Source organism: Aotus nancymaae, unplaced genomic scaffold, assembly GCF_030222135.1.
Source record: "Aotus nancymaae isolate 86718 unplaced genomic scaffold, 86718_ANA_hifiasm-v0.15.2.pri h1tg000072l, whole genome shotgun sequence".
Taxonomy (NCBI): domain Eukaryota; kingdom Metazoa; phylum Chordata; class Mammalia; order Primates; family Aotidae; genus Aotus; species Aotus nancymaae.
Window position 1 is genome coordinate 9,939,461 of NW_026988487.1, and position 27,168 is coordinate 9,966,628.

Genomic DNA, 27,168 nt, shown 5'->3' on the forward strand with positions numbered 1-27,168 from the left:
CTAGTCTTGAACTCCTGGGCTCAAGTAATCCTCCCACTTCCCTGGGATTACAGGTGTGAGCCATCATGCCTGGCTGAAGATGGGTCTTGAATGAAAGTCTATATATTGAATGGGGCATCCCAGCTCTCCTTGGCTCCCATAATGCTAGCATTCAGACTAAGACCTCTCATTCCTGCCACAAGATATTAGAACATTCTAATTTGAGGACACTGGTACCCCATTTTCCGTTCCTCCTTCACCTTTAACAGGACACTTCTATGAACAAAACTTTCAGTTGGTCAGTAGCAGAGGGTGGCAGTAACAAGACCACTGGAGAAAAGTGAGACCTGGGTGACAAGGTCTCACTCTGTCACCCAGGCTGGAGTGCGCTCCCCGCAACCCATCTTCCCCACTCCCCGCCCAGAATGAAAGTGCGTTGAGGTCAATGCCTTGCCTGATTGTGTCCCACCACGCATTTCCCTGTAAGTGCCAGTAATTATTTGTTGAATAGAAATTACCTTCTGTGCTTTTATGTGATTTCTGGGGCAGTTGTATTTCACTGTCTGTCATTAGGAAGATCAGGGTCTTACCTCTTTTGCCCATGTGAGGTGGTGGTGTGAAGGGTCTTCTGCTGCACACCGGCATCTTTTCTGATTTCTTTATTGGCTTTTAAGTAAGCTTGTTGTCAGATTGCCATTTCATACCTTTTGGGCAGTCCTGTGCAATGTCTTCTGTGGTTGTGGGCAGGAACTCCATGTACCCAGGAAGGCATTCCTGGTGCCTGTGTTGTGACCATCTTTAGAAACCTGTCGGAATTCACTTGTAAAGCAAGATGGTTGTCAAGGCCAGAGGTGAGGGGCAAGGTGGGTGTGACATAATCTTCAAGGTTTTAAAATCCACACCCTTATCCCCGACATGAAGTGATTGGAAAGACCTTTGTAGGAGGTGCTGATGATTTTTCCTTCATGTAAAGAGGCAGGTGACTTGGCCCTCCTGTGAGTTTAGCCAGCAGAGCAGGAAGGAAGCTGGGCAGTTCACCCTTATGTTCTAAGTTTTCCAGACCAGGAGTTAGTTTAACTTTTAGTTGGACTGGAGTAGCTCTTAATTTGAGGCCGTGTTCAGAGATGGGATTTCTGGCTCTGGCTTGTCTTACCTGGAGCTCCTGGTAGTGGATTCAGGGTTTCCATTTTGGCTAGAGAAGCCTTCACCAAGCAGGTACTCAGACACTACTGGGTTAAGCTTCTGGCCTGCCTTCTGTGAATCGGGCTGGGAAAATGTCCCATAAGTTCCTGACAGCTGCTCTACATGGAAGGGTAGAAGCACCTCCAAAAGGTGCTGGTCTGGTTGCTCTGGCTCCCCTGGCTGCTCTGTGGACCATCACAATGGAGGGTGGGGGACAGTCCTGGACAGGACCTTACAGCCCCCACTGTGAGCTAATTTGGGATCTCTAGGGTACCCACATGAAGTCACAGCTTACTGTGACTTATACAGGCCCTTGAGGTTGAAGGTAACAGTCCTGTGAGCACTGGGGCTGGGCTGGGACCAACACCTGAGGCATGGCTCCAGCACTCTGATTCCTGGCCCGGCCATGCTGCTGAGGGTACATAGCCCATGCCTACCATTGCCCCCACCCTTGGTGGCAGAACCGAGCACTACCGAGCAAGGTAGGTGTTGGCCGCTGCAGCATTTATCCACCCCTCCTGTTTGTTGAGGTCTTCCGGGAACACCCTCTAGAGCTGAGTTGTCCAGTAGGTAACTGCCAGCTGCAGGTGGAGAGTTCAAGTTAAATTAACATATAGTAAAATTCAGTGCCCTAGTCACACGGGTCACATTTCAAGTATTAAGTAACTTCCCATGACTAAGTGGCTGCCAATATTGGATAGCAGTCACCCTTGAGGGTCACCCAGACCTTTGCCTCTTGTGACCTGCTCTACTTTGACCACTTTGCAACTGCCACAACTATGGCTCCTGTGGCAAAGGTCGGACTCTTTGTCTGGCCCTACCAGCACTTTGGCTCCTAGGATTTGTTCCTGTTTTACTCTGGGACTCACTGTTCCCTCCCACGCCCAAAGGTATTGAAACCTCAGTTTGTGTCCTTGCCCCCTCCCCACCCATTGTGGCCTAAGGAAATCCTAGCCCTCTTGAGAAAGGCTTCCTGGGCTCCCTTTGCCCACTGCTCAGTGTGGCTGCTTGTGGTACAGGGGTGTGTGAGTGAGTGTGAAAGATTGATTCTTCCATCAGAATTGTGAGCTTCTGGTGATCAGAACCTGCTGCTTGTAGCAATTTAAACATATTTAAATGTATGAACAAGGTGAATGACTGACCTGATGAGGAAATAGGTAAATGCATCTGATACAAGCCAAGAGGCACTCTTGGAATCTTGCAGAGAACTCTGGGTTTGTGATTTTCCTCCACCAAACTCCCATGGAAGGGTGTATGCCTCTGCCTGGCCATAGCCTGCTGTCCTTCTCTGAATGCAGTGGCTGAAGTGCTGGGCTTTAGGTTCTGATTCCCTGCCCTTGGAAGACCCCTTCAAGGGAAAGAGTCCCTCAGTAGGAACTTAATGAGCTAGGTACTCTGGAGGGTGCAATGTCTTGAGCAGACCCCTTCCTATTGGTGAACACCTGTGGACAGTCTTTGGCAGTGCGAACACTGGAATAATGGAAGAAATGTTCAAATTCCCATGTAAATGTTCATTCAGAACACAAAGTGGATGTGGCATCACTGATCAGGCCCAAACTGGGCTTATTGGGCACTTGGCTCCTAAGATGTTGTTTTTATCATGGACTTTCCCATCAGTTACATGCAGCTCTTTTTTGCAGAAACTGCAGCCAAATTGGCTTAGTCACTGGGACCAACATCTTTGTATCATTGCCAGGGATTTGTTTTTTTCTTTAGCAGAAGACTCTAGCTTACAGTTACCAGGTTTGTCAGCTGAGTTGAGAGTGAGGCCATTACTTTTCTGAGGGCCGTTCTTGAGAACCTGTGGGTACCTCCCTGGAGAAAGAAGAGATCCTTTTGGAACCTGGAGTGAGCAGATGAATGCTGAGGCCTGTGGCTGTAGCACGTGCCTGCCCTCAGCTCTGTGTGTCCACTTGGCAACTAGCCAGCATGCATCTATTCCCAGACAAATGGACCTGCTAAAAATAAGCAGGCAGCTATTTAATTCCAACAGATTCAAAATGACAGAGTGTCCTCCCCACCCACCCTAGGGCAGGGTTCTGCAGCATCCTTCTGGGAGGCTTTTCTCTGACTGCAGACAGATCTGCTCTTAGTCCTGGGTTTGGGGAGAAGCCAGCCTTTGATTAGCTTGTGAGTATGAAGGCTTTGGGGACTACTGTGATACCACTTAAACGCTGAGAAGTTCAGGTTTTTGTTTTTTTTTTTTAAAAAAAACACCTCAGGGCAAAGAGAGCACCTGAAAACAGTCTGGCCCAGCAAAGGAAGGAAGATAGTAGAAAAGCCTTTTAAGGCTGAAGGGGTGTGTATCTGTGTGAGAAGGTGGCAGTATCTGGGCATTCAGGAAAGGCTGATGCCTTTTTTTTTTTTTTTTTTTTAAATGAGACAGTCTTGCTCTGTTGCCCAGGCAGGAGTGCAGTGGTGCCATCTCAGCTCATTGTAGCCTCTGCCTCCCAGGTTCAAGCGATTCTCCTGCCTTAGCCTCTTGAGTAGCTGGGACTACAAGGCACGCGCCACCACGCCCGGCTAATTTTTGTATTTTTAGTAGAGACGAGATTTCTCCATGTTAGCCAGGCTGATCTCAAACTCCTGACCTCGTGATCCGCCCGTCTTGGCCCCCCAAAGTGCTGGGATTACAGGCATAAGCCACCGTGCCCAGCCAGCTGATGCATTTTATACCACCTCTTGTAGGCCTATCGGACCACTTAAATTGGGCAAAATGGCATCTTACCAATTCCCAAGAAGTCTATTTGATTGAGGGAATATTGGCTCAGGGGTAAGGGAGTGAGGGGCTAGCTGATTTCTTGACTAGCGGGAAGTGAGGGCTGGTGGAGGGGCATCTGTGAGGTGTCTCCTGGCAATGGGCACCCTTTGTGAGACCCAGCCAAGGCCTGCTGATCCTGAGGGCTCTTGGCTCTGTTCTTGTTGGAGTATGGTTCATATCTCTAAGCACGATTCCCTGGTAGCAAGGAAAAAAACATGTCTTTCACTCTGCTCTTTGGGGATCTTGTAATCTCTGTTCTCAAGTGCTGGTGGAGCGCCTCAAGCCGGGTAGTTCCTGTTCCTGGAAGCAATGGTATAGAGAAGGGCTTTATCTTGAGCCCCTCCCTGCATAGAAGCAGTGACACCTGGTTCCTGATTGCTCAGCCTTGGGTCTCTGAGTGGGGTGGGTGGAGGCTGGGAAGTGATGGGCACTGGGAATTTAGGTGGGACATTCTGGGTTCTGTGGGTTGGGTGACATGGCTTCAGGGTGGCAGTATTCAGTGCCTTCTAGGAGGCCTTCCCTGATTTGGAAATTTAGAAACCATGTTTCCTGGGCAATAATTCTTCAGTAGCTTCAGTGGACTGTAGGGGTGACCCTAGAGATGGTGGTCTGAGGGCTTAGAGCCTCAGTCTCTGGGGAGCAAGCTGGTCTGGGAGGGCTAGTGGTAGTGGTGTCCCAGTAAGCTACAGAGCAGCAGGCAGGGGTGCTTGTTGTGGCCCACGGTGGTGATTCTGTGCATTCTGTCTGAGGATCCAGAACGGGGCAGATGAAGCACAGGGAGCCTAGTGACCAGAGGCGCTGGGGACTGGGTATGGGTAGCCCAGGGTACAGGACCAAAGCCAGGGCAGGCAGTGCATGCTTTCAGTGTTGGCTCACTGTAGTGTAGCCCCCTTCTGGGATCTTGGAGGCTAGGTGTGGTGGTGTGGAGTGAGACCAGCAACTACCTGCTGGAGACAGGCAGGACCCCTTGGGATCAACTTTTAGTTCTAAAGGGGTGGGACTTCTCCCAGCCATCTTGAGAGGTGGTTGGTGTTTTGGGGAGATGGCCAATTAGAATCTGTGGCCTTGGGCTCTTGATATGTAAAATAAGGAAAACTGTCTCCTCGGTAGGGTGGTTGTTAGGATTTTTTCTTCCTCTCTGCCCCATTCTATTTAATCTTTTTTTCTGAGATAGATAATTGCTAGGGGAGTCACAGCTATAAATCTGGGTGAAATGGGATTGCCTAGTTAATAAGGAATCATAATCTAAATTTACTGATGTGGCCAGGCACGTGGCTCACGCCTGTAATCCCAGCACTGTGGGAAGCTGAGGCTAGTGGATCACTTGAGATCAGGAGTTCGAGACCAGCCTGGCCAACATGGTGAAACCTCGTCTCTACTTAAAAAAAACACACACTGTGTGTTAATCCCAATTTTGTTTCACACACACACACACACACACACAAATTAGCCAGGCTTGGTGGCGTGTGCCTGTAATCCCAGCTACTCAGGAGGCTGAGGTGGGAGAATCACTTGAACCTGGGAGGAGGAGGTTGCTGTAAGCCGAGATTGAGCCACACTCCAGTTTGGGCGACAGAGTGAGACCGTCTCAAGTAAATAAATAAATTTACTGACCAGATGAAAACCTGGGTTTGGACCTCAGCTCTACTTCCTGCTGGCATGTGCCCTGTTGGGTAGGACTTGATCTCTGGACAGCAGACCTTGGGCACTCTCCCCTATCCAGTGCAGCCTTTCCCATAGACACTTTCCTGTCTCAAATTGTCCTTATTCTTTTTTAATAAATTATTTTATTGGGTAGGCCCCAAAGCAGAATAGGTTTAGAGAGGCTTCCCTATCTTTACTCTTTTATTTGAAGGACATTGAAAACAAAGCAAATCTCCCATCATTACCATTTTTTTGGGTGTGTGCAAGTTGTTAGAGAGGAGTGATTCTCTTTTTTTTTTTCTGGGATGGGGTCTTACTCTGTAGCGAGTACAGTGGCATGATCTCAGCTCACTGCAACTTCCACCTCCTGGGGTTGAGTGATCCTCCTGCCTCAGCCTCTGGAGCACAGCTGGAACTATACCACCCAGCTAATTTTCTTTTCTTTTTTTTTAGAGACAGGGTTTCACATGTTGCCCTGGCTGGTCTCAAACTCCTGGCCTCAAGTGATTTGCTGCCCACTCCACCGCCCCCAGCCCCAGCCTCCCTAAGTGCTGGGATTATGGGCATAAGCCACCACACCTGGCCTCAGAACAGTGATTCTCTAACTTGACTGCACATTGTAATCACCTGGGTTTAAAAAAAAAACCAAAACAACCCTGGTGCTGGAAGATTCTGATTTAATGGGGCTGGGTGCTGCCTTGGCCTTGGGCTTTTAAAAGTTTATCAGATGATGCTAATGTAAAGCCAAGTTGGAGAACCATTGTGAAAGAAAGTAAAAATCTCTCAAAAGGAGGAAGTAAGACTCTTTATCTGTGGGTAAGAAATCCCAAGGAGTTCTAAATGGTTAGAATTAGTGAGTTCAGCAAGTTGCAGGATACAAGATCAGTGTACAGAAACTTCCCCTCTCCTACAACAGAATGGCTTGTTGTGTGTCCTTCCCAGTTTTTCCTTGGGATTATGTGAACATAGACATTCCACACACATCATGGTCTGTACTTTTTTGTTTTCCGTGTCGGCACATGAGATCGACTTCTTTCTGTAACATTGGTATGTATATGGATTCCACAATCTACCTAGCAGTGATTCTCCTGCTATGTTAATCCCAATTTTGTTTCAAATAATGCCTCAGTGGGCACCTTTACCTATGCAGAGGTACGGTTAAAAAAAAAAGTTTAAAAAAAAAATTTTTTTAAGAGACTAGCCTCACTATGTTGCCCAGGATGGTCTCAAACTTCTGGACTCCACCGATCCTCCTGTCTCAGCCTCTCAAGGAGCTGGGGTCACAGGCACTTGGCTTTGTGGATTTTTCTTTGTTGTGGGTTTTGTTTTGTTTTTTTAATTTAAAGATGCCAAGTGTGCGATTTCTGAATTGTAGGATGTGGTTATGCGCTTTTAAGAGCTATTAAAAGCCTCTCCAGAAAGGTAATACAAATTTCCCTTTTCTTGGCCAATATAATGCCTCTTCCCCACAGTTCTAGAATAATGAGTTCCAGATTTAATGTGGAAGAGAATTTAGGTACCCATCCCTTGGCTGTATGCCTTGAGCTGTTTTAACCTTTAAGATAGTTAATATCTTTGGGCGCGTGGTCTGTCATTCCAGCACTTTGGAGGCTGGCTGGCAGATCACGTGAGGTTGGGAGTTCCAGCCTGGCCAACATGGCGAAACCCAGTCTCTACTAAAAATACAAAAATTAGCTAGGTGTGGCAGCAGGCACCTATAGACCCAGCTACTCTGGAGGCTGAGGCAGGAGAATCACTTGAACCTGGAGGTGGAGGTCGCGGTGAGCTGAGATCGCACCACTGTACTCCAGCCTGAACGACAGTGAGACTCTGTCTCAAAAAAATATATAGTAATACGTTCCAGACAGGTGGTTGAGGATTAAGTGATACAAGGGAAAGAATCTAGCAAGGTTCTGTGTTTGAATTTGAAGCAATATGGTATCATTGTCTAAGTTTCCTCCCTGAGGAATTGATACAAAGTCTTACCCCTGACCACTGCCTAGCCCTGCATTGCTCCTGCTTCAAATATCGGTAAGAAAGTTTATTTATAAACATAGGGACTTTCAAATGAAGGTGACCTTCTCACTACCACTCCCTCCCACTTCATCAGTTTAGGGGCAGAAGACACCTCCTAGTATTCCTTCACAAACTGTAAGGCCCTTCTGAATCCCCTAGGGGTCTTGTTAAAATGCAGGTCTGAGGTGAGACTGAGGTATCTGCAAGGTCCCTGGTTGATATTCAAGTGCGATCTCTGGTACATGAATCACACTTTCAGAAGCAGAGTCCTAGAGTAGCGGTTCCCAGCCTTGGCTGGAAATTACAACCACTCAGGGAGCTTTAAAAAGTATTGATGCTCTGGTTCTGCCAGAAAACATTAACATAAGTCAATTAAACCAATATGAGTTGTAAAAACATGTACATTTGTTATCTCTAAAAGAAAACAAACCCAAATAAGGTGTAATTCAGCTTGTCAGTTAAAGGACTTTCGGTTTTAAAAAGACATTACATTGGCAGAGAGATTTAAAGTTTGTTGGCATAGGAAGCATTGAGTTTAAGTGTTCTAGAATAAGCCTGTCATATACCTTCAATGAGCATTAACCCTGCTTTGCAAAGAACTTTCTATATCTCAGCTTATCCTTATACCAACCATCCATTAAGAGCTGTGTCCCCATCTTACAGATGAGGAAAAATTGAGTTTTCTATCCCTTTTACGTGTCTGTTGCCTTCTTCTCGGCCCTTACCATTTCTCCTTGTTTAGACCTAACTGACTTAGGTTTCTAGGTTCCTTCTGCTCGATATACTTGTCTTTTTCTTTTTCTTTTTTTCTTCTGAGATGGAGTCTTGCTCTGTCGCCCAGGCTGGAGTGCAGTGATCTTGGCTCACTGCAACCTCCATCTCTCTTGTTCAAGCGATTCTCCTCCCTCAGCCACGTGGGTAGCTGGGATTACAGGCGTCTGCCACCACCCTGATTTTTGTATTTTTAGTGGAGATGGAGTTTCACCTTGTTACCCAGGCTGGTCTTGAACGCCTGACCTCAGGTGATTGGCCCGCCTCAGCATCCCAAAGTTCTGGGATTACAAACTGAGCCACTGCACCTGGCCTCTGTACACGTTTCATCCTGTTCCCAGAATTGCCTTCTAGAAACCATTTGGTGTGAATGCCTTGCAGACCTATGCTGGTTCTCTGTTGTCTACAGGATAAAGTCCAGACTACACAGTGTGGGGCCCTAGGACACCCTCACTGACCCCACGACACCATAGATGCTCCTCGGCTTACAGTGGGGTTACATCCTGGTAGACTCATTGTAAGCTGAAAATATCATCAATCGAAAATAAATACATGGAATGCACCCAACCTATGAACACCATAATTTAGCCTCGCCTACGTTAAATGAGCGGAGAACACTCACATTATTCCACAGTTGGGCAGAATCACCTAGCAACACAGTCCACTCTGGAGTACCAGTTGTGCACGTGTGACCAAGTGGCCGGCTGGGAGCTAGCATCGTGAGAGAGTGTCACATCGCGTATGGCTAGTCCAGGAAAAGATCAGAATACAGAAGTGAAAGTACAGTTTCCACTGAATGGATATCGCTTTCACACCGTTGTAAAGTTGAGACATTGTAAGTTGAGCCATGGAAGATCAGGGACCGCCTGTACTTCAGTCCTCCAAGTCTGACCTGGACCTTCATGCCGCAGTGTCTTGTGTTGGTCCCTCACCCATCTCCTTAGCCATTTGAAACTTTATTCCTCCTTTGTTCTCACCATCTCTAATTGCTGAGTAACAGAGTGCCAGTTCATTGACTCATGATTTTGTGGGTAGATATGAGGGACCCATGTACTTGTGGATTCCATGGGGGTTTGAAATGCTCGGACGCCACTTGATAGATAAAAATGTTCTGCGAGTTTAGAGAATGGAGCCACACTGGGCAGAGCCAGCCCCTTTGGGGAACATCGGGAGAATTTGGCATCATGAAGTGAGGAAGGGAGGGATTTGGGTTAAAGAACAGAATGCTCTGTTTGTTTCAAGTGGGTGCATGAGTTGAGGGAGCATGCAGAGGAAGATGTCTCTTCCTGGCCACTCACCCACAGTGGTTCACACAGAGAGTGGGCTGGTACAGGCTGAGAGGTGTGCTCCTCCTGGAGGGTGGGGAAGGTGGGGGAGATGGCTCCAGCCTTACCCTATTGACTGTCTTGCGTGTGTGGTCACCAGAGTATCCTCTTACCTGGCTCTATAACATCCCTCTTCCCCGCTCATCTGCTCTCCCCAGGTGTAATTACTTCAGACCTCCAGCATGGCAATCCAGTTCCGTTCGCTATTCCCCTTGGCGTTGCCTGGGATGCTGATGCTCCTTGGCTGGTGGTGGTTTTTCTCTCGTAAAAAAGGCCACGTCAGCAGTCATGATGAGCAGGTGGAGGCCGGTGCTGTGCAGCTGAGGGCTGACCCTGCCATCAGGGAACCTCTCCCCGTGGAAGATGTCCATCCTGAAGTAGCATCCACAGCCCTCAGTGTCACACAACCGCCAGAAAAGGAGCCATCCACCTTGAACAAGCTGCCTGCAGAGCCCCCAGCGTTGCTGCGGACACACCCACCTTGCCGAAAATCAGAGTCCTCAGGCAGCCTTCCTAACACCACAGACATGAGATTGCGACCAGGAACACGCAGAGACGACAGTGCAAAGCTGGAGCTAGCCCTGACAAGTGGCGAAGCCAAGTCACTTCCTCTAGAGTGCCCCCTTTCATCTGCAAAGGGTCTACTATTCCCCCACGAAGCAACTGAGGTGTGTAAGCAAGAGTCCTTGTTCAGCAGGGTGCCAGGGAGGGGCCAGCCAGGCCACCCTGCAGCCCCTGGAGAGAAGCATGGCTCTGGGGAGAGGGCAAGAGAGACTGGTGGGGCTGAAGGGACTGGTGATGCTGTGTTGGGGGAAAATGTGCTTGAAGAAGGTCTGTTGTCTCGGGAGCATGTCTTAGAATTGGAGAACAGCAAGGCCCCCAGCCTGGCCCCTTTAGCAGGGGAAGAAGAGAAGGGGAAGAGCGGCCCACCGCAGGTGGCGGGGCTGGTGCAGAAGGAAGAGTATGTAGTAGAGAAGTTGCCAAGTAGCCTCATCGAGTTGGCTCACACAGAGCTGGCGAAGGGCGATGAGGCACCAGCACCCCCAGTCACAGATGGCAAAGTCCAGGACAGAGGTGTTGAGGGAGAACTGGGCAGTGAGGATAGCTTGGATAGAAATGAGAAGATTGAGCAGGCTGCCTTCCACATAATCTCCCAAGTGATCTCAGAAGCAACCGAACAGGTGCTGGCCACCGCGGTGAGCGAGGTTGCAGGTCATGTGCATCAGGCCTCGGCCAGTCAACTCCAAGGACAGAAGGAAGAGAGCTGTGTCGCAGTTCACCAGAAAACTGTCTTGGGCCCAGACACTGCAGAGCCTGCCACAGCAGAGGCAGCTGCTGCCCTGTCGGATGCTGCCTTCCTGTCATCAGGCCTCCCGGCAGAGGGCTCACCACCACCAAAGACCTACGTGAGCTGTCTGAACAGCCCTCTGTCCAGCCCCACCAAGGACAGTAAGCCAAAGAATTCCGCATACCACATCTCCCTGGCCCCCTGCCCGCCACCGACCACCCCCTGTGGAGAGTCGCCGGACGGGGTGAGCATTCTGGTGGAAGATGCCACCTGTGTCACCTGCATGTCAGACAGTAGCCAAGATATCCCTTTGGTGGCTTCCCCAGGACACTGCTCAGATTCTCTCAGCACTTCAGGGATTGAAGACTCTTGCACAGAGACCAGCTCAAGTCCCAGGGACAAGGCTATCACCCCGCCACTGCCAGAAAGTACTGTGCCCTTCAGCAATGGGGTGCTGAAGGAGGAGTTGTCAGACTTAGGGGCTGAGGATGGATGGACCATGGATGCAGAAGCAGATCATTCAGGAGGTAGGAGGGTCTCGGGTTCATGCAGAGGATGGGGCACTCCCAGTATTTCTTGGAGAAAGGCTGCGGGTCTGCCTCTCCCTTCTGCTACTTGTGCAGCAAAGTCATGGTGCTGTTCAGCTCTTTGTCGCAACCTGCAGAGAGCTGGGCATAGTGTAGAGCTGGTGGGTAACTGAGAAGTTAGATTGCCCTGAAACCCAAAGTCACAGAAGCTGTAACTTGGTTCCCCAGCCAGTGACCTTCCCCAGTGAGCTCTTCCCAAGGAACTAGCTTGAAGTTGGGCTCACTGATTAACATTAGTGTGCCTTTTTTTAAAGTTATCATTATATTAGTGGTGATGGAGTCTTCTGTGTTGCTCAGATTGATCTCGCACTCCTGGGCTCAAGTGATCCTTCTGCCCTTGGCCTCCCAAAGTGCTGGGATTATAGGTGTGAGCCACCGCACCCAGCCCTTCGTTTTTTTCTTTTTTAAACACTACCCTCTTTGTGTGTATGTGTGCGTGTGCGTGTGCATGTGCGTGTGCGTGTGTTTTAATGGAGAGCCCCACTTAGCTTTACTTCCCTTGAGTACCAAGTATGGGTGTGAGTGTTTTGAATGGTTTATTTCCTTTTAATCATGTGCTTGTTCCCATGTCTTCACCTGCTTTCCTTCTCCAGAAGCTCTTACAGGGTAAGTGCCCAAAGAATGGCCGAAGCTTTGAACACTTGTGGGAGGCTTGAGCTTCCTTAGTTGTTGCTGTCACCTTTGCAGAGACCTCAGCAATTTTCTTTCTGTGCAGCTGCAGCTCCACCCCCAAGAAAGCGGGGCCCTTTGATAACAAGGTGTCCTGGGGTTTTCGAGTGCTGACCCCAGCGTAGACAGCTCAGACTGCTAACTTACAGGTCAGCAGCTCCTGGCCCTGCTTCTACAGCCACCCTGGGGTGTTTTCATTTATCTCACGGAGAGAGGCCATGAATATCCCAAGTGGCTCTCACTCACTTGTCTGTCCTAGAGTCATTCCCTCCCATTTCAGCTCCAGGAAGGTTGGGAATATTTACGGGGAATTTTACTACTTTCAGCAGCATCTGGTTCGTACCACACACTACATTTTGTCATCTCGAAGATGCTGTTAAGACACTGCTGTTTTTATGTACCTTGGAAAGAAAAAAGTGCTGCCAGTCATGATTATAGAAGGCAAGATACTATACGATACCTCCTAATCTAGGGATGTTTAAATGTGTCTTAAAATATTGCATCTAAATGGGTGATTTTTATTTTATTTAAGAATGAAGGAGTTTCCCTTTGCTTATTGCCCCTCAGCTGAATTAACAAGCCCTGCAGCCTTGCCTGCCAATGCTAGATGGATAGTAGTAGCTACCTAGACCTGTTGAAATCTTCTGAGTTTAGGCTCGACCCTAGCCATGGTGATGGGCAGGGAGGTTTAGGGATGGTGGGCAGAAGTCAGATAATACTGTCCACCAGCACGCAGTGGGTGCCAAGCACTAGGTTGGTGCCTCACGTGCACCCTCATGTCAGCCCTGCTTTGTATGTGAAGAAGTTGAAGCTGAGAAGGGTCCAGGGACCACCCCACTGAGGGAGCTGGAAGCTGACCTTTGAGTGCAGCCTGCTAGAGCCCTGGTGTGATTCTGAGCCACTGCTGGGAGCCCTCGGGATGGCAGGTGTTAGCCAGTCCCATTCTGTGGGACAGAGGCTGAGGGCTGTGAGTAAGCAGAGGTCCCGGCCCCTTCCCCAACCCTCGTCAGTCTGTTGTGCTTCCGGCAGGCTGACCAAGCAGTCTTCCCCCAGAAGGGCTACCTTTCCCTGCATGAATCCTGTTCTAAGCCCCTAGTGTGAGGGGGGAAGTCACTTTGAAGGTGATTCTCCATTACCTGGGAGCAGAATCTCTTGGGCCTTAGTTCTCTGCATCCAGTGTGTGGGTTGCTTGGCAAAGGACTCTGCCCAGGGTTTGGAGAAACCATGTAGAAACCTAACTGGCATACTCTCAGGAGTGATCTGTTTCTGGTGATTGAGTCGTCCATATTTAAGCCAGGGGGGCCACTTCTCTCAAGCTGATCTGGACGCGCTTTTTTGTGACAGTCCCTTTGGCATACTCTTGAGCTCAAGTCAAGACCAGATCTCTGTTCCCATTGGGATTTCTTGGGCATGAGCTTTGTCTCAGTCTTTTGACCAAAAGATTATTTGAGCCAGAAGAGTGTTCAGAGTTGCACACTCTTTCTTTTGTCCACATCTAGCAGAGGAACCAGCAGGTCCCTGCTAAATATAAGAATGGGGCCCTCAGGCAGGCCAGTGAGGACTTTGTCTAGCTCTGCTTGGCTGAAGGCCAGTACCTGTGACCTGGGCCTTGGGGACAGGAGACCGACCCTTGGTCTGAGGGGCTGGGATAGGGTGTCAAGGTGTTTGTGGTCATCGGTCTGGCTCCTAGGACCATGAGGACCTCAAGCATGTCTCCTCCTCTGCCCTGTGGGCTCCCCTTCCCTGGGCACAGTCTATGTCTTCCCAGTTCACCACTTGTGTCTCTGCTCCAGCAGCTGTGGCTGGGTGCGGCTGCCAATTAAGCAAGTGGGACTGTAAGTGACAGGCTAAAATTAGGTGTATCGACACCCCCAGTCCTCCTTTCATTGGGGTTGTTCTGAGCCTTCTAGACTGTAAGTTGACAGTCACCTGCCAAGCTTGAGGAGCGGGTGTGGGGCAGGGCCTCCGGGAATGTGAGTTTGGGAAGTTCTGGGTTACTGGCTGCTCTGAGCTGGGGTCTGTGTGTGCGCATGCCTGCTGCTCCCTCCCCTGCAGGTTCTGACAGGAACAGCATGGATTCCATGGATAGCTGTTGTGGTCTCAAGAAGACTGAGAGCGTCCAGAATGCCCAGGCAGGCTCCAACCCTAAGAAGGTCGACCTCATCATCTGGGAGATCGAGGTGCCAAAGGTAGGGGCGGCGTCCCCCAGGCTGGTTCCGTGGTAAGCTCAAAGCTCCCTGGGGCCAGGGCCATTAGACCTGGGGGAGGAGGCCGGGAGAGGGGACAGTAAGCCAGAATGGGCCCCGGGTCAGCCAGAGGCTGCAGGGAAAGGACACACTGCACTTTGCCAAGGCTCAGAGAGCTTCCTGCAATGTGGAATTCCTCCAGCTGCCTCCAGGAGCTTCTTATTCTTGTACTTCTCAAATTCGCAGGCCTGTGTATCTCCCTTGGGAGTGGTTCTTGGATATTCTGGGGCTCAGATCTATTTGGAAAAAAAAACACACCAAGGCCGTGGGGGCCAGCCAGAATCCCTTCACTGAGCTCTGCTCAAGTGCTCCAATATAAAGTATATTTTGTAATTGAGCAAAGCATAAATCCATATTTTAGAGAACTTGAAAAGTATAGAAATATATGCAGAAAATAAAAATCAGCTCTAATCCTACCCCTGAGAGTGACTGTGAAAGACTTTTATTTCCTTCTCATCTTGCACCCTGTGGTTTTTAAACAAAACTGAGATTATGTCGCTTTAATTAATACTTTAAATATTTAACAATTTAATTTTCATGTGTTATTCTTTGAAAATGTAATTTTAACTGCATTATTCATTGTGTGAATGTCAGTTTACTTCATCAGTCCCCCATTCCTGAGCGCTTAAGTGGTTTTGAGCTTCTTGCTGTTAGAGCTTACAACGTATTAGCTTGATCTTGATGTTTATCTCTGGGGCTCAGAAATAATTGTCAGACCACATTCTCCCAGGGCCCTCAGCTCTGTGCTCAGGTGGAGACTTGGCTTGGTCTGAACTCTGGGTCAGAGTGGCTGTTTTGACTCTGGGTTGCAAGCTCTCTTGGTACTTTCCTCTCTGGGGACCCTGTTACCTCTCCTGCCTGCTTTTCCTTCAGTGGTTACAAAGGGCATGATGAGAAAGGCTGTGCCTGAGGAAGGGACCATGTCCCCAGTAGCTCTGCTGGGAGGGGTCGTTGGGGGTTGTGTGGGAGCTCATCTTACTTAAGGGCTAAGTTTGGCTGCTTCTGTCTGCCTTGAACTCTGGCGCACTGGGCACTCCTGCATGCCTCGTGCTCATCTCAAAAAAAAAAAAAAAAAGGGTTTTAGACCTTCTTTTTTCTTTCTTTTCTTTTTTTTTTTTTGAGATGGAGTCTCACTCTGTCGCCCAGGCTGGAGTGCAGTGGCGTGATCTTGGCTCACTGCAACCTCTGCCTTCTGGGTTCAAGCAATTATCTGCCTCAGCCTCCCAAGTGACTGAGATTACAGGCGCCCACCACCATGCCCAGCTAATTTTTTTGTATTTTTAGTAGAGACAGGGTTTCACCGTTTTGGCCAGGTTGGTCTTGAACTCTTGACCTCGTGATCCACCCACCTCGGCCTCCCAAAGTGATGGGATTACAGGTGTGAGCCACCGCGCCTGTCAAACCTTCATTTCAAATGGAACTCCTTTATCTTTGAATCTGAGTAGACTTGAGGGAAAGGGGTGCAAGAAATCGTGTGCTGGTGAAACTTCTCAGCGTGGATTTTAGAGGAGAAGACGCTACTGCCTTTGTAGCTTTCTGTGTCTGGGCCACATTGTTGGGATGAACGGGGGGGACTGCTGGGTCCTGGAGCCAGACTGCTTGGTTAGCAGCTGTGTGACCTTAAGTAGTTCCTTAGCTTCTCTGGGCTTGTTTCCCCATCTACTGAATGGTGGTAAAGTTATCTGTTTCATAGGTACTATGAGTAAATGTAAGTGCTTAGAATAGTCCTGGAAAATAAATGCTGACATGGTAACAGCAAATATGTTTGAGTATGATCTTGTGTAAAACAGAAGTAGGTCTTTGGGTGTCCAGGGAATTGGTTTTCCGTTAACCCTCTCATCTCTTTTTCTCTTTCTGGAAGCACTTAGTCGGTCGGCTAATAGGCAAGCAAGGGCGGTATGTGAGTTTTCTGAAGCAAACGTCTGGTGCCAAGATCTACATCTCAACCCTGCCTTACACCCAGAGTGTCCAGATCTGCCACATAGAAGGTCAGCGGCATCTGCTGTTTGTATCACCTTTTCCCTAAAATACTAAATGGAAGTCAGTAGCATCTGAGTTTCAATTGCTATCCTTTTGGAGTAGGAAACCCCGCTTCTTCTCGCAGGGAAGAGAGCATTGGGTGTCTTACATACAGCCTTTCCCCCAGTTCAGGTGCCCACAGGAGACTCGGGTCCCTCCCTCCTCTGGTCTTTGGCCGGGAGAAGTAAGGGTGCTTGGTTGGGCAGGGCCGGGGTCCTGGGTTCATAGTGCCCACCACCCCATGAGGGCTTCTCTCCACTTGCACACCCTGTGTGCAATTCCCCTTTGGCCTTTTCCAAGCAGCCTGCCTCTTCCTGTTGCATTGAAAGCATTGACCATAATGGCAGAGGTATCATTTGAAAGGTTTAGATGCCTTTCTTCCTAAAGCAGAGCTTAAGTGTTTTGGTACCTCAAAGATGCACATGAACTCTATGCACAGTCCCATGGAGTGGGGTATGTGGCTAAGTTTTTGTGAGTGTGTGTGTGACTCTCCTCTTACAGTGATTGTGTGTCCTACTCCATCCCCTACTTAGGCTCTCAGCATCATGTAGACAAAGCACTGACCTTGATTGGGAAGAAGTTCAAGGAGCTGAACCTCACGAATATCTACGCTCCCCCATTGCCTTCGCTGGCGCTGCCTTCTCTGCCAATGACGTCCTGGGTGAGCATGCTCCTGGACTTCCTGCGTCTTCCCCCAAAATCTACCCCAAACAAGAAACTCGCCAGATTCAGGCTAAGAAGGCTAAGGGCACGTGAGTGCCTGTGCCCTCTCTCCTCTGGCCTCCACTGGTCGCTTCTGCTATGGGCCTCTTTTCTGGGGACAAGAGTTAGGTGCTGGCAGTGCTGATGGAAACCAGAGGCCTCTTAGTCCCCACGTGGGGGGACCACTTTCCCCGGCTCTGCTGCCTGGGCACCTTTTACATTTTCTAGGCATTTGCTTAGAATGGATGATGTAGTTCAGCCAGGAGATTGGCTGTGTCCAGGGTTGCCATTCAGCACCTGAGACCTGGGGGGTGGGAGTAGAATCATAGGTTTGGATGGTGCTTATTCTTTCTTTTGGTTGAGTCAGGCCTTAGCAGTGGCCCTGGTGAAGGATCTCCTTCCCCTTCCCCCTTCCGCACCCCAGGAGGTACCTAAATAGAGAGGAGTCACTACTCCCCACCAGGCCCAGAAGTCCAGTGACTCGGAGGTTGCCTCAGGAGTTTGGCAGAGGGAAGAGCTACCATCTCCAGGGCCCCTGTGTGCTGCTGGCTGCAGGGTGTCTCAGGACTGTCACCCGTATCTTGCAGCGTGCCTCTGGCCCTGGTTGGGCTTCCTCTCACTGAGCTTATAATTACAGAGTTCTGTGGGCCAAAGACTGTGGACTGCATTTTACACAGATGGGCTGACTGTGCTTCTCCAAGGAAATTGCCCTCCTGGGCTTTTATTATTATTATTATTATTATTATTAGTTTTTTAAGGATGGTAGGCAGTTCAGTTTTGTATTTTCCCCTTTCCAAAGACCCTTGTGCTGGAGGGAGAGGATTGGGATGTCTTTTTCCTGTGGATATTTGAGAGTGGGCCGAACCCCACTTTATGCTTTACTCCTGAATCAAGAGTTTCTTCCCAAGAGGCTCGGTCCTGGACTCAACTCTTTTTTTTTTTTAGACAGTCTCACTCTGTTGCCCAGGGTGGAGTACAGTGGCACAATTGTGGCTCACTGCAGCCTCCGCCTACCAGGTTCAAGCATTTCTCCTGCCCCAGCCTCCCGAGTAGCTGGGATTACAGGTATGCACTACTACACTTGGCTAAGTTTTGTATTTTTATTAGAGGCATAGTTTCACCATGTTGGCCAGGCTGGTCTCGAACTCCTGACCTCAGGTGATCCACCTGCCTTGGCCTCCCAAAATGCTGGGATTACAGGTGTGAGCCACTGCGCCCAGCCCCTCACTCTCTTTTTTAAATAGATTGGTTTGTACAGATGATTTCTTTCTTGGTACTCTGCTTGGCTCAGTGGGACTGGAGGGATGATTCCAGATACCTCTGAACCTCCGGGGACAGGGCCAGGACTCTTAGCCAGAAGCTCTTTCCCTTGTGACCACCTGGCTGGAAGGTAGAATAGATGCCCGACTGTCTGGAGCCCTTAGATGTTGCTTGTAGCTTGGCATTGGGGAGCCAGTGTTAAGGACAAGTCTTTTAGAGAATAGTGGTGGCCTCTTCTAGGACCTTTAATATGGAGTCTGGCCACTAAGGAAACCTGCATTCCAAGTCCCAAAGTGGAATGAATTGGGGGTGTCTATGGAATGTTGAGAATAGGACCAGGACTTGGAACAACAGAGGATAAAGCAGTAGGAGGGAGAGCAAACAGGATGCAGACTCTACTAGAGCTTGACCATAGACCTGACCTGAGGCCACTGCTTTCTCTCGGGTGATAGATACTGTCAGACCACAGGCTCCTGGGGTCAGCTGCCAATCCACAGGAGTTGGCTGAAAGGCCTGAGGGCCTGCCTACTGAGGTGACCTACCTCAGTGGTCACCTCATTCCTGTCTTTGCCCTCCCTGGGTCTTAGAGATTCATCAACAAAAGTGGGAGGGAGGGCAACACTGGCAGGTAGACCCTGTCCAGGCCTGTGCAATGCCCAGCACTGCCTCCGCAGTTGGTTCTTGGTTGCCCAGTATCCGAGACCCTCTCTGCCTGGCCCTGAGGTGAGGCTGCCCCTAATGGCTGCTCTTGGTATTGCAGGACACAGCCACAGGGGTGTTGAACACTTTAAAGTTATTGTCAAAGTAGTCCTTCAACCTCTGCCTTCTGGGTGCTATGTTGCCTTGAGTTGCCCTTTTCAAAGATATGCCAGGACAGAGACTTGCCCCTGGGTCTCGGGACTTACTCAAACATGAGATGAGAAGGATTATTTCAGTGATCGCTGCTCCTTCCCCTCTACAGCTCATGCTGCCTGATGGCATTACCGTGGAGGTCATTGTGGTCAACCAGGTCAACGCTGGACACCTGTTTGTGCAGCAGCACACACACCCTACCTTCCATGCTCTGCGCAGCCTCGACCAGCAGATGTACCTCTGCTACTCTCAGCCTGGAATCCCCACCTTGCCCACCCCAGTGGAAAGTAAGCAGTGCTCTGACAGGCTGGGAAGGGGGGCCCTGGAGTTGCCTGTTTTGCCCTGGATCCTGATCAGGAGGAGGCTTTTCTGGGATCCTTCATGGAAGCAGCATATCCAAATTCTTGCCATTGTGATGTAGCTGGGGTGGGTTTCCTGGGTAGGCAGAGCTGGGGTGTCCACTGGCTGGTGGAGTGATGGGTGTTGGAGTAGAGTTTTGACACAGGAATTCAGATCCCAGCTCTGCCACTTACTATTTTTTGTTTTTTTTTCCCCTTAAAACCAGTGTCATAGTTTCTCCCACCTATTTATTATCCGTTAAAGGGGGTGATACCCACTTGTTCCAGGAATTAGTGTTGAATACTGTATGTGTTACATATAAGGCACATGATGCATATACTGGTCATCATTAAAAAATCCCTAAGTCCAGCAAGACTATGCAGTGGATTGAGTCATCTCCATTTAACTGATGAGAAAACCGACCTTGGAAGTCAAGTGACTTGCCTCTGTGAGCAGGATCTTGGGTCTGAGCCCAGCCTTGGTCATTATTACCTTTGTTGCCCTTAAGATGGAATGTCAGAACATCACCCATTCCTCACCAGAGGAGGGTGGGGTCCCTGAGTTCATTAGAAAACCTTTTGAAGTGATCTGTAGCTTTTTGTGTATATTTTTTCCTTTTGGAAGGATAAGAACTTAGTTTTCATCAGCTTCTCTAAAGTTGCCTTAACCCAGCAGTAAAGACTGAACCAGAGCTAGGGGCTCTCTCTAAGGGTCAGGACCCAGCACAGTCAGCCTCATGTCACAGATTCTCATCCCGGCCAGCCTGGGGCAGCTGTTGGGGTGCTGCTGGGAACCTTTACTCCATGGTCTCATCTGCCTCTTCCCCACAGTGGGTTAGTGGCCCTTTGATCCCGGGTGGCTGCCCAGGTGCTCTCAGTACTTTCCAGAGGCAAAGGCTAGAAGAAGGGGGTTTAGGCCCAGGAGGCCCCTTCTGGTCAAGCTCTCCATCTGAGTTGTGGGCTGGAGCAGACCCTAGGTACAAGGATCCTTAGATCTGCAGCACTTGGTTTCTTCAGGGACTTTTTCTTAAATGTAAGGCTGGTCCTGGCCCCCATTCCTGAGTCTATATTTCCTTGGTTTATTCCTATTTGCGTCCCTCTTGGGTCCCAGTAAGTTCAGAGCAATGGATCTAGACTGACTGCTTTTCAGTCTGGATGGCTTCAGGGGTGGCATACTTGCTAGGCTGAACTTCTCTCATCCAGGTTCTTCGCTCGGCTGGTCTTGGGCTCTAGGGAGGCTTTGCTTGGGGCCCATTGCTGTTCCTGTCCCCTGCACTGCAGAGGTGCAAGCCTCTGAGAGGTAATGCAGGGTGGTGGGTAGCGGCCACGTGGCCCTTGGTGCCCTGCCCTGGACCGGGTGTTCCACACACTCCTCTCTCTGCCCTGCAGTAATGGTCATCTGTGCCGCCCCTGGTGCGGATGGGGCCTGGTGGCGAGCCCAAGTGGTTGCCTCCTACGAGGAGACCAATGAAGTGGAGATTCGATATGTGGACTATGGCGGATATAAGAGGGTGAAGGTAGACGTGCTCCGGCAAATCAGGTGAGTGGAGCCGCCTCAGACAGGCCTACGCCCTGCTCATTCTGGGATGTGCCATCTCTGCGTGGCTGGCTCAATTGTGCCAGGCCTTGGGTGAGGGTTAGTTCTTCCTTCCTGCTGCCTACTGTGTTTTAGCAGAGTCTGATAGAAACAAACTCGATTACTTGCCTCAGCCAAACTGAGCTAGAAGGCCCATGTTATGGAAGAATCCCCAGCATCATCCTTCAAAAGTGAAGCTGGGCCAGGTGTGATGGCTCATGCCTATAGTCCCAGCGCTTTGGGAAGGTCGCTTGAGCCCAGGAGTTCAAGACCAGCCTGGGCACTATAGCAAGACCTCATCTCTACAACCAAAAAAAAAGGAAAAAAGTGAAGTGGGCTCCTTTTTAGGAATTTGCTGTAGGAAGTCCCTCTGAGGTCAGACTTGCAGCGGGGCTAGCTGCCTGTGTTTGGGTGTGCTGTGAGCTGTGGCCTGCTGCGAAGTACAGACTCTCTGCTCTGCTGCATCCTAGGTTATAGGTGTCGCTGTACAAAGGTAAATACTGGCTTGGAGTGGAGTCAGCCTTCATGTCCACGTTGAACTTGTTCCTCTCTTGCCTTTCCAGGTCTGACTTTGTCACCCTGCCGTTTCAGGGAGCAGAAGTCCTTCTGGACAGCGTGATGCCCCTGTCAGGTAACAGCTGGGGCCTCTGGCTTGGGGGATTGTGAAGAACAGTTGTTGAGAGTAGGCCTTTCTCTCAGAGCCTCCGTTCTCACCTGGAGGACTTACGCTAACATAGGTTGCTGCCACTCGAGAGTTTCTGATTGAATAGGTCTGGGCTCAGGCCCAGGAACTTACATTGCTGTCAAGTTCCCAGGGGAGACCAGTGCTGCTGATCCATGGAACAGCCTTTGAGGTCCACTGCTCTAGTCTGTACTCACACCTCAGGCATTGAGGGGCTTCCAACAAAGGCACTTTCCAGATCATGGTCCAGACCCAGAGTCTTAGCCCTGGTGTTTGAGGGTGTGCTGGTCACTGAAACTGCTCAGTCAGGCCATAACTCCATAGGGGCACATTGGGGACATCCTATCTGGTATCTTAGACTGCAAAAGCACTGACAGAGGGAAGAGGATTGGCAAAATCTTGACCAAATTACTTAGCCTCAGTTTTCACCCCAGAACATGGGAATGGTACCTGTCTTTCATGCTGGCTGTGAGAATTACATAAATCCAGGATCTGGTGTCTAGAGGGTAGTGAAATGGCAGCTGTTTATGGCTAGGAATTTTCTATTTGTAGGTGATAGTCAGTTCATCCCATCCCACTCCCTCCCCAGGTTTGCCCCTTCTGATCTTCTTTTTGCCTGTCTTAAGCTGTTGCATGCATTAGAAACTCTACAGTCTAGCTAGAGTTGGGTCCGAGGAAGCGCTGGGGCAAGATCTTTGTCTTGCTTCTTTTATTGCTGTTGCCTTTCCTTTCTCTCTGTTTCTCTCCATCTAAGTGATCTATCCAGACCCAGCTGAAACTCTCCTTCATAAGATTTTCCCAGATCTTCCTTGATAAACCCATCTCCCATCCTTACCATCGCTTGCCTTGGATATGTTGTTCTATGTAACTTTTGTAATCCAGCAAAGCTGAATGCTGCTGCAGTGCCTTGCCCACTGAGTAGCTGCCCTTATTGAGTTCTGTGGCCAACTGTCTGGGTTTCATTCCCACCTTCCCACTTGGGAGCTGGTTGACCTTCGGGAATCAACCTTTGCCTGAGTGTTCTCTCCTATAAAGTGGGGATAGCACTTGGTGTTACTAATTTGGTGGAAGAACACATACTACGTGCTCTCTATTGCCAGCACCTGAGTTGGTGGTGGTGGTGCTGCTGCTGGTGGTATTGGTGGTGGTAGTGGTGAAGGCAAGCGTTTCTGTCCATCTGTTGTCTGTACTCCAGTGGGCAGCATGCAGCAGCAGCCCTGAGTTTATCCACGGGGAGTCATATGGAGGCCTAGGCTCTGTCCCTGAGGTGAGTGGATCTCCCCAGTGCAGTTCTCAAATCTCACAGCATCTGAAGCATTCTACTTGGAATGTTCCTGAAACTTGTGTATGTGACAAGGGTGCCTTGCCTTAGTGAGAGTCTAAATGCCGCTTTTCCTTTTCCTCCTGAAGATGATGACCACTTTTCACCGGAAGCAGATGCCGCCATGAGCGAGATGACAGGGAATACAGCACTACTGGCTCAGGTGTGTGGGTAGTGGGGGTGTGGGGAGGCAGGTTGGCTAGGTTCCTGGGAACTGACCTTTAAATGCCTTTCTCCTGTGGCTTGGCCCTGGATTGACCAACAGTATTTAAGGAAAGGTGCATGAAATAGCCAGTACTTGATATTAGTCTGTTCTCATATTGCTATAAAGAAATAGCCGAGACTGGGTTATCTATAAAGGAAAGAGGTTTAGTTGACTCATAGTTCTGCAGGCCTGGGGAGACCTCAGGAAACTTACAGTTATGGCAGAAAGGGAAGAGGCACATCCTACATGGTAGCGGGCAAGAGACACTGAGTAAGTGAAGGAGGAACTGTCAGATACTTATAAAATCATCAGATCTCATGAGAACTCACTATCACGAGAACCGCATGGGGATACCACCCCATGATCCAATCACCTCCCACCAGGTCTCTCCCTGGACACATGGGGATTATGGAGATTACATTTCAAGATGATATTTGAGTGGGGACACAAAACCATATCAATACTTTTTTCCCCCTCTTCCTCAGGTGACAAGTTACAGTCCAACTGGTCTTCCTCTGATTCAACTGTGGAGTGTGGTTGGAGATGAAGTAAGTTCTGCCCTTCTTTTCCTTCTGTGTTCCTGGCCCAAAGTAGTGGATTGATTTAGAGCTGGTTCTGGGATTTGTTTCCTCTTGAGTTAATTAGAGGCAATGACTATAGACCAGCACCTCCCAGGGGACACTTTGGATATCCTGACTGGGGGTGGTGATGTCAGTGTCCTCTAGTGGATAGAGGCCAGGGATGCTGCTAAACATCTCATAGTACTCAGGACAGCCCCCCAGAGCAAAGAATTATCCTGCCCCAAATGTCAGTAGTGCTGAGGTGGAGAAACCCTGTGCGAGACCTTCTGGGACTTTCCATCTGTTGGGTTTTTCTGTCCTTCATATTAAAAAGCCTGTCCTGGCCAGGTGTGGTGGCTCATGCCTGTAATGTCAGTACTTTGGGAGGCTGAGGAGGGCAGATCACTTGAGTTCAGGAGTTTGAGACCAGCCTGGCTAATATGGCGACACCCCATCTCCACTAAAAACAAAAATCGGCTGGGTATAGTGATGCACACCTGTAATCCCAGCTACTTGGGAGGCTGAGGCAGGAGAATCACTTGAATCTGGAAGACAGAGGTTGCAGTGAACCAAGATTGTACCACTGCACTCCAGCCTGCGTGACAAGGAAAGATCCCGTCTCAAAAAAAAAAAAAAAAAAAAGTGTATTCCCATGCCACAGCAGGCAACAGAACACTTAAATGACCCTGTTGACTAGAACATCAGCCATGTCCCCCACCCTGTTACTCTTTTTTTTTTTTTGAGACAGAGCCTCGCTCTTGTTGCCCATGCTGGAGTGCAATGGCATGATCTTTGCTCACTGCACCCTCTGCCTCTGGAGTTCAAGCGATTCTGCCTCAGCCTCAGTAGCTGGGATTACAGGCGCCTGCCACCATGCCCAGCTAATTTTGTACTTTTCCTAGAGATGGGGTTTCACCATGTTGGCCAGGCTGGTCTCGAACTCCTGACCTCAGGTGATCCACCTGCTTCAGCCTTCCATAGTGCTGGGATTACAGGCATGAGCCACTGCACCCAGTCTACCCTGTTACTCTTGTATGTCTGTTGCCTGCATTGGTGATCGGAGAGGGGAGAACTCAAGTTGGCTTGGGAGATGGCCCCAAGGTGCAAAGCTTTAAGGGAACTTTCTTTTCCAGGTGGTGTTGATAAACCGGTCCCTGGTGGAGCGAGGCCTTGCCCAGTGGGTAGACAGCTACTACGCAAGCCTTCGACCCCCGGTTCCCCATGCTGCTTCCTGAGAGTCTTTTTTGCACTGTTGAAATTAGGCTTGGCACTCAAGTCAAAGAGTAACATCAGAATAACAAATTGTCGTCTCCAGAAAGTCCTTTCTTCCTCCATACTGTAGCCTATTGAGAAGCATTTCGTCTCTGAGAGAAAAGGATGGAACTATGGGTTCTTCTCAAAGCCAAAGGATAGTGTTTAACAAGCCAGCTGGCTGATCCTGGTTCTCAACTGTTTAAAAAAACAAAAGGAATAGAAGCAATCTCAACCAGATTGTCCTATTCCCCCTGTTCCATTCTATTCTTCTTCCTTCTATATCCTTCCCCAGCAAAAACCAAACAAACTGGCACACAGGCCAGGGATGTATGTTGCTTGCTTGAGAGGGTTTCTTCTACTTCACAATCTTTCTTCAGGGAGCAAGACATGAATGGACTAATTGGTATCCACTACTTGTACAGCTTACATACATGAATTGATGACATTTGAACCAGTTTTTATAAACTTCATCTAGGTCTCTAAACACAGACTTTTTAAACTGCAAATGTAAATATGAAATGGTCATCACACCTCCGACCTTGGTCAGTGGGGAGGGGAACTGGTATCCTGCCAAGCCTGGCTGTAATTTGTAACCATTTTCTATTTGTGCAAACTCTGTAAATATGTGTTTAAACAAATGTAATATTTTGTACAAGATACACTGGAGAACAAAGGGAACTCAAGATTTTTCCAGCCACATGTCACCTGTAAGTAGAAGTCAATTCTGCAGTCAGCTGCCGACCTTGGTTCCTGTGGCCAGGGCCCCTGTGGCTTCCTGTGCATTGGACGGGTGACTGTAGGGTAGAGACTGTGATTGGGAATTTTTTGCTGTACAAATCTGTTTAAAAAAAAAAAGGAACTCATTGAATTAACTTGCAGTGGTGTGTTTGATTCTTTTTTAGACTGGCTTCAGCATTGTGCAGTTGAAAAATAAGTGACTTAAGTAACTTACATAAATCTTCAATTGTATGAACTATAGCTTTGAGTCCATTTTTTTCCAGTGGTGAAGAATTGGGGGGTGGAGAGCGAAGAGTGGCGTGGTAAGTGTGGCGAGCTGGATCACAGGCCCCACACAACCGCCTCTATAGGAGACTCACCGTTATTTGAAGACAGTTTGGCCAGAAATTTCTATCTGGCCTTTTCATCTCCTTGTCCCACTAGGTGGCAGCCAAGCGTCCTCTGACTTCCTTCACTGCGTATCAGCTACCCAGACTCAGTTTAAAGCGCTGGCTTCCAGAACGGTTTGTGTCTTCTTTGGTTGTATATTCTTAATAGATCCATGAGGTTTTTTAATCTACTATAGTGATGAGAATGTAAAAAATACAGGTTATGGGAAAAGATACTGCCTCAATTTAACGGCTCCTCGTCTTAAAAGAGGCACTGATCACTGCGGCCCAGGCCTACCCCCAGTGCCCCGCGCCCCCTCCCCTCCCTGGTCTCTCTGCGTTTAAGGCCTCTGGCTTCAGGGTTGTTGTGCTTGAACTCAAGTCTCTAGAGAGGTGAGATAGCCTGAGGGTCATTCAGACTGGAGGTATCCTCCCCTCCCCACCTCACACCCTCTCCTGGGAGCTCCTCCCAGTTCCAGCCCAGCTGGCTTGCTCTCCTTCCCCTCTCTGTCCTGGCCAAAGGCTACAGCCCCATGAGTCTGAGCTGTGGCCATTGTCAGGTGCCCATCTTCCCCTCAGTCCAGGTTCTCACCTGTGTGGTTAATAGCTTATGTTTCCCTCATCTGTAAGATAATGGTATCAACCTCATAGGCATTTTAATCATAGCAATGCCCTCTGCTTCTACAGGTCTTGGTCCCAGGTAGCTCTCCTGTAGTCTTAGCCTTAGCCTCTATTTAAGTCCTGGCAGGAATTGGGTGTCATGACTTTGGCCAAAGTCACCACACACTTAGACTTTTATGGCCTGGACTATTCCATTGATCACCA

At 49.2% G+C, this 27,168-nt stretch overlaps 1 protein-coding gene across 1 annotated transcript in view; it reads left to right on the plus strand.

Annotated features, from left to right (window-relative positions):
• Positions 1–26,215, plus strand: part of AKAP1 (A-kinase anchoring protein 1) — a 35,928-nt gene extending 9,713 nt beyond the window's left edge. Inside the window, exons 2-11 of the mRNA XM_064367584.1 lie at positions 9,837–11,493; positions 14,278–14,411; positions 16,330–16,456; positions 17,021–17,148; positions 19,411–19,588; positions 21,029–21,179; positions 21,779–21,846; positions 23,308–23,381; positions 23,909–23,971; positions 25,117–26,215. Coding sequence (XP_064223654.1) covers positions 9,861–11,493; positions 14,278–14,411; positions 16,330–16,456; positions 17,021–17,148; positions 19,411–19,588; positions 21,029–21,179; positions 21,779–21,846; positions 23,308–23,381; positions 23,909–23,971; positions 25,117–25,218 — 2,658 coding nt within the window. The 5' untranslated portion in view covers positions 9,837–9,860 and the 3' untranslated portion in view covers positions 25,219–26,215. The remainder of the gene's footprint in view (positions 1–9,836; positions 11,494–14,277; positions 14,412–16,329; positions 16,457–17,020; positions 17,149–19,410; positions 19,589–21,028; positions 21,180–21,778; positions 21,847–23,307; positions 23,382–23,908; positions 23,972–25,116) is intronic.
• The last annotated feature ends 953 nt before the right edge of the window (positions 26,216–27,168 follow it).